Here is a 15,597-nt window from a genome sequence, read left to right as displayed (position 1 = left end):
TGATGTTCAGGCTTTATTAATAACACTGAGTGTTGCAGGCAGGATTGGACCCAAACGAGGTGAACTTAAGAAACTCAGTTTATTACAGGAAAATAAGAAGAACAAAAACTAACTGAACTGGGAAAACAAATAAACTAACAGGCAGGCAAACAGAAGACACAACGAGACCGAGGGTGAGCAGACATTAACAATACGACAGAGAACAAAGGCAACACGGGGCTTATATACACAGGGACTAGTCAGGGAATGGAAAACAGCTGGGAGGGATTGGACTGACGAGGTAAAACTGAACACTCTGACACCAGACACGGACCTTCAAAGTAAAACAGGAAACAAGAAACAATTTACAAGGACGCAGACTGACACCGATCTAAATCTAGAATAATAATCAAAATAGCACAACTACAGAACCAAAACATAAATCATAATACAGAAATATACCAAAATATAAGAAACTGACCCAGAACCGTGACAATGAGGAGAAGAAATCACACTTTTGTTGTGGCTTTTCATAACAGGTGAATTCTCCAGAACAGTCCCACATATACGATACACATAAAAGTAGAAACACAATTCAAACTACAGTAATATGCACATTTTATTGTATTTTTTCTAAAACAACGTTTATCTGAAAATGTCATTTACATCAGTGAAAACGCACTTGGAGTGCAGAGGATGCTTTTTTAGTGCCTGTAATGAACTGCACAGACAAAGACACAAAACAAAGAAAATGAAAATGATAATCAAGTTTCCAGTGATTGTCTCCTTTCAGACTATAATTCCCAACTTTGTACATCTACAAAAATTCTTTAGTCTAGATTTTCAGCTTTCCTCCTTCCAGCTCACTCATCCTCCCAACGTTTGATGATGTAGTTTGTTTTTTTAAAAGAAAATAAAATCCTGGAGACTTTGTTTTGCAGCAAAACAAAACAGTAATCATTGTTTAACAAAATATGAACATTTTATTGGGCAAAATGAGCTACAAGGTGAAAAAAAATCAAAAAGGAATGTTTCCATATGAGGAGGCTAATAGGACTAATGCAGTTATTCATATATACATATGTGTATATGTGCTTCAAGAAAGCAGAGGATTAACCATACAAAGAAACAATATGTTCTATGATTTTCTTTAAGCAGGACAAAATGATTAGTGAAACTAAAATATAACAGCTGGTCACTTTTAACAGGAGAAACCTTCGGTAAGAACCAGGCTCAGAGAGGAGCAACCAGGCTCCGGCTGGGGGTGAGGGGAGACAGGAAATGAGAAACAAAACGAGAGCAGAGAAAAACAGGACAAAACACACACGACAAGCGTTGATGACAATCAGCAGTGATGTCCAAACACACTGTGAGTGAGACTGAAACACTCAGTGCACTGAGCATCATCCCATGATGCACTGAGCAACAGTCTTGGGCTATAATTCTTATCCAAGTGATCCATCAAGGAGGAAGGTTTAGAGTCTAATCTGCGTCTGCATGTCTCGGGATGTTGTCACCAGGATAAAAAAATACTATTAAAAAATGAGTTGGACTGTTCCAAAAGCCAGTGTCAGCCTCTCCCTGACAGCTCCACTTTATGCATGCTTATTAATCTGTCACACCATCAGTGGCTCGTGGTCACTTAAAGCCTATGTACTACAGAGGCAGAGCAGCATTCAGTCCTAGCTGCCTTTCCTGGCAGATCTCTGCTTTCTCTGCAGCGAGACAGCTCAAAACCTTTTATCAGTCTTTCCTGACCTGGTGCTCCTATATAATCTGCTGTGATGGGAAAAGCTTGATTTACATTAAAAACATCTTGTTGTCTAAATACCCTGAAATTTGTTGTTATATTGAGTCAGAAATATAAAGAATTATAAATGCTGCATAGTATCGTCCTTAGTCATGAATGGCTTTCACTTGAATACGTCCGTTCTGTACGTACAAAGGGAACAACAGCTCCTGTGTTGCACTGCTACATTGTCTTATCTAATGTATGTTTATCATGTTAAAAGTCTGACTTATTATGACCATTTTTTCAAAGACAGAAAAAAGATAAAAAGTTGATTCTAATGATAGACTATCCTTTCAACATTTATTTCTGTACTCAGTTTAATTTGATGTTTAACGTTAATGTTTAACTTATGTCCCATGGTTTAATAAAAATCACATTAAAATTATGTGGTGCTACAAGAAAAAGCTTTTGAGAATCTCATATGATTACAGCACGTCCAATCTCACCTGTTATTTGGAAAAATAATGCTGGGAAAGTCATTTTAGTCTTTGCCTAGCTCAATGCAGGAAGTAAAAACAGTCTCTCCAGAGGTGGAAGAAGATCTCTCCCACATGTTTCACCAGATATTACTGAGTATCAGAAGCGTGCCATCTCGTCTAACCTCACTGGTACCTGTCCTAGCCCGTGCAACACGCGCTTCCTCCGTCTGTAGAGTTGCAGCGATAACTAATGCTTGCTTCGCCTTTGCATCGTCCTCTTATCACAAAAATGAGTGACTTTGTCTCATTTTTGCAAACATAAACTGAGAATAAAAATTGAGGCAATTTGTGTTTGTTCAGTCTTTTCTTTGTTGTAACTATGCTTCTTGGCTATAAAGGTCTTACTGCTGGAAAGCCCGTTTATTTCCCCTTCAATGGTGTCACGTTTGTAAGGAAAATGTGGGTTGAGCAGCAGAGTTGAGTATGTGGGCTGTGGCCATGAAAAACTCGTCGAATGTTCTCTGCCAATGCCGGACAGCTTATTCTGCTACTGACATTTGTTGGGTGTCATTTACTGAATTCTGAAGAATATCTGCAATTAAACGGTTTATTCTTTTAACAAATAGGGGCCTCAGTAACACGTGGAAGGACCATACACAGCCACAACAGCCTGGCAACTCCTGGTCACGTACTGCGACTCAGCCAGTGTGTGACCAAGGTGGTGTTGGGTTTTAGTTTATTCCCAAAAGAAAAATTAAAAGATATTCTGTAGAAAACATCCAAGATGTCGGGCCTAAATACCCACATCATGAAGTTTTGCACTCAAGCTTGTATCTTCTTCTGATTCTACAAGTTCGTTTTTAGTTTAAGCTCAAGCCCCAAACAGTCATTTTATCCTGTTTTCCTACAACAGAAATATTTCTACACTTACACTTTTGACACTCACACTGTTCAATGCTTTTATTTTGAAATTTGTCAATCCAGGAAGCCAAATGGAAAACAAAGTACAGATTTTATTTGAAGAACAGAGTCAGCAAGTTTTTAGCCCATGAAACAGTTCAGCAAACAAAGCAACAAAAATGCGCTTTAGGAAGCAAAGTGTTTAAAATAGCGAATTACTGGTGAAAGACTCGCCCGAGTTTCCTTAATTTAATTTGTCCAGAAAGGAAACGTAAATCATGAGCCTGAGGAATGCTTGAAACTTTATGCAAAACACTCGTGGAGGGTGTGAACAGAAACCAAACAGCCAACAAACGGTATCCACTACGTGAAGAATGGCGCCATCTCGTGGCCTCCTTCTGTCACTACACCTTCAAAGATTTGTGAAAAATGCTTCAAAGTGACGTTTTTTCACCAGCAGAGCAGCTTCAGTCGATGACGTCACTGAAGAGCCAGAAAACTACCAAGTTAACCTGTGACGTTCATCATCATCATCGTTATATTTGGATAGTTGGTGGAGAAATATCAGTAAACAGTTGGCAGCGTTCCTCGCAGCATTCACTAGCGATTAGTCTACATTTTCTCCGCGTTTTTAAAGAGCTGAAAGACTTCACAGCATTTTTAAGGACTTTGTCATCACTCTGGACATTTTAAAAGTCTGAAACCAGTCAGCTAAAGTTTGAGAGCTGTGCTGCTTTAGTTTCCTCCAGACTGTTTTCATCCCAGAAGAATGGACAGAGGAGACGGACGAAGAGACAACCCGATTCAAAGTAAGAGCGTGATCGGTTGGAAGGCTACTGTTATTCCCCATAGGCAGTATCAAAAAGCTCCATACAGCTGTTATTCATGGGGTTCACGACAAAGCAAAGGTGTATACAGTTAATACTAATTCATATTTGGTGCCATAAGCATAAAAACGATGTAAATGCGATAAGAAAATTGTTATTATTTTTCACGTTGCATTAATGGTTGTCATCAAGAGACCCGCGATCTGTACATTACTCATCGGCTAGTAAGCCTTCTCTGGGATCGACTGGTAGTGACTCCACCCTCCACCAGGGGGCTTTCACGCGTTCTCCTCTTTGCATTAAACTACTGCATGACAGAGACAACTAAATATCACTCTGTGATTCTTTCCCCCTGTTTTCAGGGCTGTGACAGGAGTGTGGTCTCTCTGCAGTTTTTCTCGTGGATTATCTGACAGTTTGTTTCTACACATGAACGTTTCTCAAGTTTTAAGGCCTCAGTCACACAAGCCCAGAGGCTGCTCTGAGCCCTGAAATCATCTGTGTGGTACTGTGTATTTCCTGGTGCACTGGGAATACACGTCTCTTTATAAAAAGGATTTAGACTTTGCACTTAATTGTAACAATATCCTAATAATTTAGTTTAATAGTGCATTACAACAGTGAGTGAGGGCTGAGGAAAACTGACATGAGGACGTTTACACGTTGCTGCTCATCGACTGAAGCCTTTTTTATTTGAAGGAGCAAACACACTGTAATAAGTGTAGTGGGCGTATGTTTGTATATTCCCTATGTAGTTACTTTGCATAAATTGGAATTTGTGGACAGTTTTCTCATCATGTGAATGATAACAATAATATTTCTGTTTGTTGTTGTAGGGGTACCAGCTGATGAACTGGTTTTTGAACTGCAACAGCGTCCAGATGTTGAAGAGATTCACTCGATGGTCTGCTGCTTTCAATTCGGTCTATTGCGCGGCCTCTTAACTGAAGAAAACCTCCGTGTTCTGGGCCAAGTTATTAACCAACTGCAACAACATGATGAGGAGGAGGACAATCTTCGGAATGATGAGGAAGATGCTGATGTTCCAGCAGCGGGCATAGAAATAAATCCACCTCAGGAAGTAGAAGGACCCTGGGTCAATAACAGAGCAGAGATCCCAGCAGGAGAAATGGAAATAAACGCGGCCCAGCAAGCAGAAGATCCCATAGCTGAAGAAATGAGGCGGTTCTGGGATGATGAGGAGGCTGAGAGTGACAGCCTCTCAGCCTCCTCAGTGACACTGATAACAATGACAGTGATGATGATGGAGACATGATGGAGTCAGGATTGTGTTATTGCCCCCCAGCCCAGTACTGGGAGGTTCAAGGAGGAGACCAAGGGAGGAGGAGGATGATGAAGAGGAAGATGGGAGACCCAGAAAACAGTCCAAACACTGAATTTTGCTCCTGGACGCTCAGTGTTGCACCCATCCTCCAAACCCACTGTCCCCCATCCTAACAAACTGAATCTCGGCTTTCCCCCTCTGACGCACTGACTTCGTTTCCTGCCTCCAGCGACCTGTTCACCTGACTGCCACGTACCACCTGTGGATATCTGTTCAGCCTGTGACACACTATGATTGTGCATACAAGTGGAATACAACACGTGTGTGTTTCATACCACTGGTACCTTGTTAGGTGGTGATGATCGTGCTCTTACTGGTCGCAGTTATGGAGGGAGTGGTCCTATTGGTTGGCTCCCACATCAGGGAGGCGGGGTTGGGGCTTTCCTTGCATCATTAATATGGTTTGCCTGTCTTCCTCCCCTCAACCCTGACCGGTTGTGGCAGACAGCTGCCTCCCTGAGCCTGGTTCTGTGGAGGTTACTTCCTGTTTAAAGTGAGGTTTTCCTTCCTACTGTCACCAAATCCTTGCTCATAGGGCTCATCTGATTGTTGGGGGTTCTTTGTAATATTGATGGGGAGATGAAGACAGTGAAAGAAAAGGAAAAAACTGGAAGATATGCTCAGGAAGGAAGTCAGCAGGCTCCAAGAAGAGGTCATACAAATGGACGAGCTTTTCAAAGGTGCCTTAGAAAACTGGACTTGGGCTTGTTGCAGTGAACTGAAGTAACTAAACATTTTGTGAGTGTGTGCACTCACACTTAGGACCATATAATAATGAATATGTGCGTGCTGACAGTTGGGCAGCACGTCCTTACTCCACTCTGTGCTCGTGTGGGTCTGACCCTTTCACTCCTCTACTTTTTGTTGCCTTTTCGTCACGTCTGTCTTCGTGCGGAGCTGCCGTGTTCTCCGTCGTTTTGCACAGAACTGTTTTTGGGGCAAATAAAATGCAAGTGGGGATTAAAACTGCAGAATTAATGATTACCGGTGCTGGAAAGGCTTGATGCAGTGTTTTGATTTTGTTGCCACTCGTACCTACAATGCAATGCGCGAAAGTCACGTGGTCTGTCAGCGGTGGCTAGCTACACAGCTATGGTTAGCTACACAGCTATGGTTAGCATACCATAAACATAAAGAAGCTGGAGGATGAACGGTAACGGTTTCCCTTAAACCTGCACCTGCAGAGTTTTAGACACAGCACAAGCTTGTTAACGCTCAGAGTTTTAATAAATACAGGTCAGCTGCGAGCATTAAACAATCCGCCGTGTGTGGTTGCAGCAAAAGACTATCATTCAAATATTCCATCACACGACTGATAACACTGTATCAACCATCAGCTCAGCCACTTTGTCTTTTATTAGCTGCAGAAAATGTTTCCATCAAAATCACTCCAACCCAGAGCCTTTGGTTGTTCACTGGTGCCTCACAGACGTGATTCTTTAGACTTGTGTGTGCGACTGTTTACTAAAATGAAAGAAGGCATGACAGCAGGGAAATGCAGCCTGTTCTATTCCTTCTTCTTAAATATTCAAAAGACATTTTAAGCAACAACTTATGGGCTCAAAATGTGGTCATAAATATTTTGTACTTGTAAATCAGGATTTGTATGTGTAAAAAAAAATTTGTGTGTGGACTTAGCCAAAAAACCCTGCAAGTTACAAGTACGAATTTTGACCCCATTTTTCTTCCTTTCATCTGATTGGTCAATGTCATGTCAATCACAAATGTAACAATCCAATCAGAGAACAGATGGGTTTGGCTGTCGGAGGGGCGCTTTTTTGAACTGCAGGTCTTTGAAGGGAATAAATGGCCTTTTACATGCCAACCCAGCGTTTTCCTTCATCACCACGAAGGAAAACAGTCTGTGGTCGTCCGAGTTTGGTGATTTTTGTGTCACAGGTCTACGTGTTTAATACAGGGATTTCCACAGCCTTTTCAACAGTGCTGCGGACCGCGGGGTGGGGGCGGGCAGGGTTTTGGAAATGACAGTCTTCATTACAAAGCTTTCTTCGTTATGAATTAGCATACATATGGGGGCGATTGTGGCTCAAGAGTTGGGAGTTCGCCTTGTAATCGGAAGGTTGCCGGTTCGAGCCCCGGCTTGGACAGCCTTGGTCGTTGTGTCCTTGGGCAAGACACTTCACCCGTTGCCTACTGGTGGTGGTCAGAGGGCCCGGTGGCGCCAGTGTCCGGCAGCCTCGCCTCTGTCAGTGCGCCCCAGGGTGGCTGTGGCTACAATGTAGCTGCCATCACCAGTGTGTGAATGTGTGTGTGAATGGGTGGATGACTGGATATGTAAAGCGCTTTGGGGTCCTTAGGGACTAGTAAAAGCGCTATATAAATACAGGCCATTTACCATTTTACATGTTTTTATTGAACATTTGAAGAACTAGCAAAAAAAACCCAGAAACTCTTGTAGAGGACATAAAGTCAGAGAAAAGACAAGGAGCAGGTGCATCTAGTACAGGTAGAGCTGCTGCAAAAACCCACAGAGCCCAGCAGCCAGCGCAACAAATTCTGGATCCTTTGCTTTTAGTTAGCAGTTAGCATTAGCAGCACATCCTGCGTCTGATGTGAAAGGACTTTTATGCTGCGCCCTGTGACTCACAGCAATGGTCCTGGGTCAGCCCTGACTTTGTGTTAAACTAATCCTAAAGTAATAATAGTATTTCTAACCACTGATATACCACAACTTTATCCTTTCAACAGCTACTGAAAGTTAGGGGACCTAGCTGCTATCGGATATTTATATAGCGATCCTCCAGCTTCAAACTGTATCACCCTTCAAGGACCTGCAGTTCAAAAAAGCGCCCCTCCGACAGCCAAACCCATCTGTTCTCTGATTGGATTGTTACATTTGTGATCGACATGACATTCACCAATCAGATGAAAGGAAGAAAAATGGGGTCAAAATTCGTACTTGTTTTTTTTGGCTAAGTCCACACACAAATCTTTGTTACGCACACACAAATTCTTTTTACACATACGAAACTGATTTACAAGTACAAAATATTTATGACCACATTTTGAGCCCATAACAACTTAACTGACTTAAAACTTGGATTACTTTCTGTTCAAGGGCCAAAAGTAACGAGTTTTTAAAAATGTTGTCTAGAAACAAATATCTGCATCTGAATATGCATGAAGCTGCAGGCAATCGACACATTTCTGTTACTTTGTAACCAAAACGCTACTGACCAAGCAAGATGTTATGCCCCCAGAAATGTGTTCTTTGTGTTCTCTTTATCTCGCTATCGTAGCTTAGAGCGGTGTGTGTATTTTCGTAACCATGACAACACGAGAGCAGTTTACGCTGAGAGTCAGGAAGTGAATCTACTGTGTGACTCGGGATATTAGCGTGTGGGCTCATTCAACCGCCAGCTCCGCCGTTACAGGATTAATCCTTTTCTCTTCGCTAAGGCATAGTCTGTGAGTATAATTCATTTTGTACAATTAAGCGGTGAAGCGTTTTGAACCGTTGTCTGTTATTCGGTTAGCTTTATTGTGTCTCATATAAGCTATGCGGCTAGGCTGTCAAGCTGTGATAATTAGCCAGATGCTTTGAGCTTATTGCATCTATAATACATTTCATATATTTCATTGTATTGTGTTTACAGTATATTTCATTGTATTGTGTTTACAGTATATTTCATTGTATTGTGTTTACAGTTTCACAAAAGTGCCCAGTAAAAACTTCTGGAATCCAATCGTCTGAGTCCTGGAGATTTTCTTGGGAGTGTTTAAGCTGAATGGAAACTTAGCCCATTACAGTGAAAAGACTGCAACGCAGCTAATAGGGATACGAGGATCGCCGCTGTACGGAGCTACTCATTATCGAGAGATAAGCAGCCTCCAATATAGCCTCGGAAAACTTCGCCGCAGCCCACATCTCCCGATACTGGAGACCCAACGACACGCAATGTCACAACGTAGCAATGCTGACAAAGGAAATGGAGACAACCAGTCAGAGTGTGTGCGCTCAAGGAGCAGTCGCTCATCTGGTACATCGTCTGGCTCAAAAATCAGCATAGCCATTGCCATGGCAAAAGCAAAGGCTGAAGCCACGCAAGCTAGAGCGGCACATTCAAAAAGAGAAATCGAGCTTAAAGTGGAGCAAGCACGTATTCAAGCCAGCCTCGACGCACTAATCGATGAAAAAGAAAGGGATGCCGCCATTGCTGAGGCGAACTCCCTAGTAGCTGGTCTGCAGGATATGGGTCTCGAAGTACGCAGCGAAGTTAACAGCCTGGTCCGCCAGTCTGTCAAAGACCAGCGCGTAGCCGCCTTTGTCTCCGAACAGGCCAGCCTGAGCGCCAAGGGTCTATCGGCTACAGAAAATAACCTTCCCCCTTCTCAGCCAGTCACTCACCCGCATAACGCGGCTCAGACCCAAGCTGCCGCTCCTGCTGCTATTACGCCACACCAAGCTCTTCAGGGCCCTTGGAGAAGCGACGCACCAACACGACAGAGCTCCAAGTCACCCTTCTACCCCCCTCCAACTCCACTCCTACAGCAGAACCCCAAACGAGATTCTACGTTTCCCACGCATCAGCCCATCCACGGGACACTCTACGGAGGTGATTACGACCATTCTACAACCACTGACCTCATCAAATATCTCGCTCGTAACCACTTGGTGACTTCAGGTCTCACCGCATATGACGACCAGCCAATAAACTATTGGGCCTGGAAAACATCATTCCAGAACGCCATTGCCAATCTAGACCTGTCTGCTGCAGAAGAACTCGACCTCCTAACCAGACACCTGGGAAAGGAGTCAACAGAGCAGGTAAGAAGAATAAAAACGGTCAACATCAGGAATCCAACTATTGGACTGTGCTCAGCATGGGGGCGCCTCGACGAACTATATGGCTCCCCAGAAGCCGTCGAACAAGCTCTGTTCAGCAAACTAGAAAGCTTCCCAAAGCTCACGACAAAAGATCCACGGAGACTCCGGGATCTAGCCGACCTGTTGTCAGAGCTACAAGCCGCTAAAGAAGATGGCTACCTCGCGGGCATGTCGTACTTGGATACCTCCAGAGGAATTAAGCCCATCATCGAGAAACTTCCATACAGCATACAAGAAAAGTGGCTATACCACGGGACGAGATACAAACAAGAACATTTCGTCAGCTTCCCACCTTTCTCCGTGTTGGTGAACTTCATCCGCACCGAGGCGAAAGCACGTACGGACCCAAGTTTCAACCTCTTCACGCCAAGCCCCCCAAACGAGAGAATGAATAAATGGGAGAGGCCCACGAAGACGTCCATTCACACCCACAAAACACAAGTCTCAGGCACTGCCAAGTTCGAGTCTAAGGAAAGCAGGGAACGTATTGACCCGAATAAACATTGCCCCCTGCACAAAAAACCCCATCCTCTGAGGAAATGCAGAGGTTTCCGCGAGAAGAGCTTAGATGATCGCAAACAGCTTCTGAAAGAACACTACGTCTGCTTTCGCTGTTGCTCGTCAACAGAACACTTTGCAAAGAATTGCACAGCCAAGATAACATGCACCGAGTGTGGTAGCGCTGCCCACGTGACAGCCCTCCACCCTCACCCACCTACCTGGAAATCTAAATCGTTCCCCTCCATCTCAGAGGATAGCGGGGAGGAGGACAAAGCTGATAACCAGGAGGTCAACGCAACGTGCACACAGGTATGTGGGGAAGGTCTGAGTGCTAGAGCGTGTGCTAAGATCTGTCTCGTCAGGGTGTTCCCAAACGGACGAAGAGAGGAAGCCAAGAGAATGTACGCTATATTGGATGAGCAGAGTAATCGCTCCCTCGCGCGGTCAGAGTTCTTCGAAGCCTTCAAGATCTCCGGGCGCTCGTACTCATACACACTAAAGACCTGCGCGGGACGTACGGAGACATCAGGAAGGAGAGCCAGCGGCTACACCGTAGAGCCGTTGGACGAGAAACTGAGTATCTCTCTGCCTACACTCCTCGAGTGTAACCAAATTCCCAACATCCGCGCGGAGATTCCCACCCCCGGTGTGGCCTATCATCATACCCACCTAAAACGCATCGCTGACAAGATACCACCTCCGGACCCAGACGCCAGCATTCTTCTCTTACTGGGCAGAGATATCTTACGGGTCCACAAGGTCCGAGAGCAAATAAGCGGCCCAGGAGATGCTCCCTTCGCCCAAAGGCTTGACCTGGGATGGGTCATCGTCGGAGACGTGTGCCTCGGAGGTGCTCACAGACCACCGGAGGTGAGAAGCTACAAAACAGCCGTTCTAGGGAACGGTCGTACAAGCCATCTCCAGCCATGTAACAACCAGATCAAAGTGACAGAGGTGTTTGAACAAGCACGTGACTATCAACAACATCCAGCGCGAACCCCGACGATGCTAATCGGAGACAATTTGGGGCAAACCGTCTTCGCTCGCACTCCCAACGACCACAAACTTGCTCCATCCAGGGAAGATTTGGAGTTTCTAAGGATAATGGAAGCCGAGTGTTGCCAAGACAGCTCCAACAGTTGGGTCGCACCTTTGCCGTTTAGGTCACCGAGGCAGCGACTCCCTAACAACAGGAAACAGGCTCTCGAACGCCTCGTCTCACTTCGGCGCTCACTGGAAAAACGACCACGGATGAAAGCCGACTTCCTAGAGTTTATGGAGAAGATGCTCAAGAAGGCGCACGCAGAAGCTGCCCCTCCCTTGCAACCCAGTCAGGAGCGTTGGTACTTGCCCCTGTTCGGCGTGTACCACCCCCGGAAGCCGGACAAGATCCGCGTGGTCTTCGACAGCAGTGCATCCTATGAGGGAGTATCGCTCAACGATGTCTTACTCAGTGGTCCCGATCTTAATAACAGCCTACTAGGTGTTCTTATGAGGTTTAGGAAGGAACAGGTTGCAATCACCGCCGACATCGAGCACATGTTCCACTGCTTCATCGTGAAAGAAGACCACCGGGATTTTCTCCGCTTCCTGTGGTATAGAGACAATGACCCTACCTCTGACGTCGTGGATTACAGGATGCGGGTGCATCTCTTTGGTAACAGCCCCTCGCCTGCCGTCGCAGTGTATTGCCTGCGGCGGGCGGCTAAGGCAGCAGAGGCCGACTACGGCAGCGATGCTAGGAGATTCGTCGACCGCGATTTCTACGTCGACGATGCCTTAAAGTCTTTCAGTACAGAGGAAGAAGGCATCGCAGTTCTCCAGCGAGCGCAGAAGATGCGCGCGGCTTCCAACCTCAGGCTGCACAAGGTTGCATCAAATCGTTCCGCGGTCATCAGAGCATTCCCCTCCCAGGATCGCTCTCAGGATTTCAATGGCCTGGATCTCTCCATCGATGATCTGCCTATCCAGCGTAGCCTGGGACTGTTCTGGAACATGCGCACGGACACTTTCACGTTCCAGATCGAGATCGATCAGAAGCCGTTCACCCGCAGAGGGGTACTCTCGACCGTGAACAGTCTATACGACCCCCTAGGGTTTCTAGCACCCATCACAGTTGATGGAAGACGGATCCTAAGAGAACTCACCTTGCAAGCGGAAGATTGGGACGCACCCCTTCCCAAAGACATGGAGACCGAGTGGACTAGATGGAAACAGTCTCTTCAAGACCTGGAGGGGCTCCAAATACCACGGCCTTATATGTCCCTCTCCACCACAGGCGCCCTAAGGAGAGAACTCTGCGTCTTCGCCGACGCATCGGTCAGAGCAATAGCGGCCGTAGCCTACATCAGGGTAACTGGCAAGCAGGGACAAACTGAGATTGGGTTTGTCTTTGGGAAATCGAAGTTGGCTCCCCAACCTAGCCTAACTGTCCCTAGACTTGAACTTTGTGCTGCTGTGCTCGCCGTCGAGATCGCCGAGATGGACACAACGTACGACAACATCACCTACTACACAGACAGTAAGGTCGTACTGGGATACATCCATAACCAGTCAAGGAGATTTTATGTCTACGTACACAATAGGGTCCAACGTATCCTTCAGTCACCCTGTCCCGGCCAGTGGAAGTACGTTCCAACGCATCTTAACCCAGCTGACGTTGGGTCAAGAGCTGTAGCATCAGCCCTGCTCAGCAGTACACCATGGCTCAAAGGACCAGCCTTTCTTTGCGACGCATCAGGGCATCCATCCGAGCTTCAAGAGACGTACAATCTTGTCGAGCCCGACATCGACGCCGAAGTGCGTCCACAGGTGACGGCGAAACTCACCCATGTCGCTAAAGGCGTGGTACACCCTCAACGCTTTGAACGCTTCTCCAAGTTCAGCACACTCCATGCAGCCATTGCACATTTGATCCACGTAGCTAGCTCCTTCGCTCGCTCGACGCAGGGCGAATGTCGAGGCTGGCACATCTGTCGTCCTACGGAAGAGGAGCTGCTGAAAGCCAAAGTGTGCATCGTAAAGAGTGTCCAGGGTGAGTGCTACGCGGAAGAGCTCAAGTGTATCGGTTCTGGAGTCGACATACCATCTTCCAGCAGCTTGTGGAGATTGCATCCCATTATGGACCAGGATCGACTACTCAGGGTAGGAGGTCGGATCGAGCAGTCAGGCTTAGGCATGAACGAGACTCATCCCATCATCATTCCTGGCCGGCATCACCTCGCAACTCTGCTTGTGTCCCACTATCACGAAGCAGTAAAACACCAGGGGAGACATCTTACTGAGGGTGCCGTTCGGGCCGCAGGTTTTTGGCTCGTGGGAGCCAAACGCTGTATCAGCAGTCTGCTCTACAGATGCATCACTTGTAAGAAGCTGCGAGGGAAGGCCGAACATCAACGGATGGCAGCCCTGCCGGCAGAACGGTTACAAGTAGCACCTCCCTTCACCTACATAGGTGTCGATGTCTTTGGACCGTGGGGCATCGTTTCACGCCGCACAAGAGGAGGAGTTTCGAACTCCAAGCGATGGGCGGTGATGTTCTCGTGTATGTGTTCCAGGGCAGTGCACATTGAGGTGATCGAAGCCATGAGTGCCAGCAGCTTTATTAACGCCTTGAGGAGATTATTTGCGGTCAGGGGCCCCGCGAAGCAGATACGCTCGGACTGCGGAACTAACTTCGTCGGAGCTTCCCGTGAGCTGGGGATGGACAAGGAAAACTCAGGGTTCGACAGGGTGGAGAAGTACCTCAGTAAACAGAGCTGCACCTGGGTGTTTAACCCACCCCATGCATCCCATATGGGTGGCGCATGGGAGAGGATGATCGGCATTGCCCGCCGTATCTTGGACTGCATGCTGCTTGAACAGAGAAAGTCTCGCCTGACGCACGAGGTTCTGACCACGCTTATGGCTGAGGTAGCAGCAATTATGAACGCAAGGCCGATCATTCCAGTGTCATCCGACCCCGAGTCGCCCTGCATCCTCACACCAGCCATGCTCCTGACTCTCAAAACAGGCTCCGCGCCTCCTTTGCCGTCAGGCAAGTTCGAGAAAGCAGATCTCTTCAGGGAGGAGTGGAAACAAGTTCAGGGCCTGGCAGACATGTTTTGGAACAGATGGAGGCGTGAATACCTCAAAACACTGCAACTTCGACACAAGTGGCAAGGGAAACAGCCGAATCTTCAAGAAGGGGACGTAGTTCTCTTAAAGGATGATCGGGCAGAGAGAAATGAGTGGCCCATAGGCATCATCACGAAAGCCTTTCCAGGGAAGGACGGTCTGGTCCGGAGAGTCGAAGTGGAGGTCGTTAAAGATGGAAATATAAGAGGATTCTCTCGTCCCATTACAGAAGTAGTTCTGCTTCTTTCTCCAAAGTCTGACTCTGCCAATTGATGTGGGCTCTTAAAGACCCCAAGCGGGGAGTGTTATGCCCCCAGAAATGTGTTCTTTGTGTTCTCTTTATCTCGCTATCGTAGCTTAGAGCGGTGTGTGTATTTTCGTAACCATGACAACACGAGAGCAGTTTACGCTGAGAGTCAGGAAGTGAATCTACTGTGTGACTCGGGATATTAGCGTGTGGGCTCATTCAACCGCCAGCTCCGCCGTTACAGGATTAATCCTTTTCTCTTCGCTAAGGCATAGTCTGTGAATATAATTCATTTTGTACAATTAAGCGGTGAAGCGTTTTGAACCGTTGTCTGTTATTCGGTTAGCTTTATTGTGTCTCATATAAGCTATACGGCTAGGCTGTCAAGCTGTGATAATTAGCCAGATGCTTTGAGCTTATTGCATCTATAATACATTTCATTGTATTGTGTTTACAGTATATTTCATTGTATTGTGTTTACAGTTTCACAAAAGTGCCCAGTAAAAACTTCTGGAATCCAATCGTCTGAGTCCTGGAGATTTTCTTGGGAGTGTTTAAGCTGAATGGAAACTTAGCCCATTACACAAGAGCTCAAAATATCAGGTGCTTGACGGGTCTTAGC

General features: G+C 46.3%; 1 protein-coding gene across 1 annotated transcript; it reads left to right on the top strand.

Moving 5' to 3' along the window:
- The first annotated feature begins 8,410 nt into the window (after nucleotides 1–8,410).
- On the top strand, nucleotides 8,411–15,590 carry LOC113030900 (uncharacterized). Its single transcript, XM_026182692.1, has 3 exons — nucleotides 8,411–8,691; nucleotides 8,932–15,253; nucleotides 15,459–15,590. Exon 2 carries the CDS (start codon nucleotides 9,182–9,184, stop codon nucleotides 14,999–15,001), a length of 5,820 nt encoding a protein of 1,939 aa, XP_026038477.1. The 5' UTR covers nucleotides 8,411–8,691; nucleotides 8,932–9,181; the 3' UTR covers nucleotides 15,002–15,253; nucleotides 15,459–15,590.
- The last annotated feature ends 7 nt before the right edge of the window (nucleotides 15,591–15,597 follow it).

Source organism: Astatotilapia calliptera, chromosome 10 (assembly GCF_900246225.1).
Source record: "Astatotilapia calliptera chromosome 10, fAstCal1.2, whole genome shotgun sequence".
NCBI lineage: Eukaryota > Metazoa > Chordata > Actinopteri > Cichliformes > Cichlidae > Astatotilapia > Astatotilapia calliptera.
This window is presented reverse-complemented; position numbering and strand designations above follow the sequence as displayed.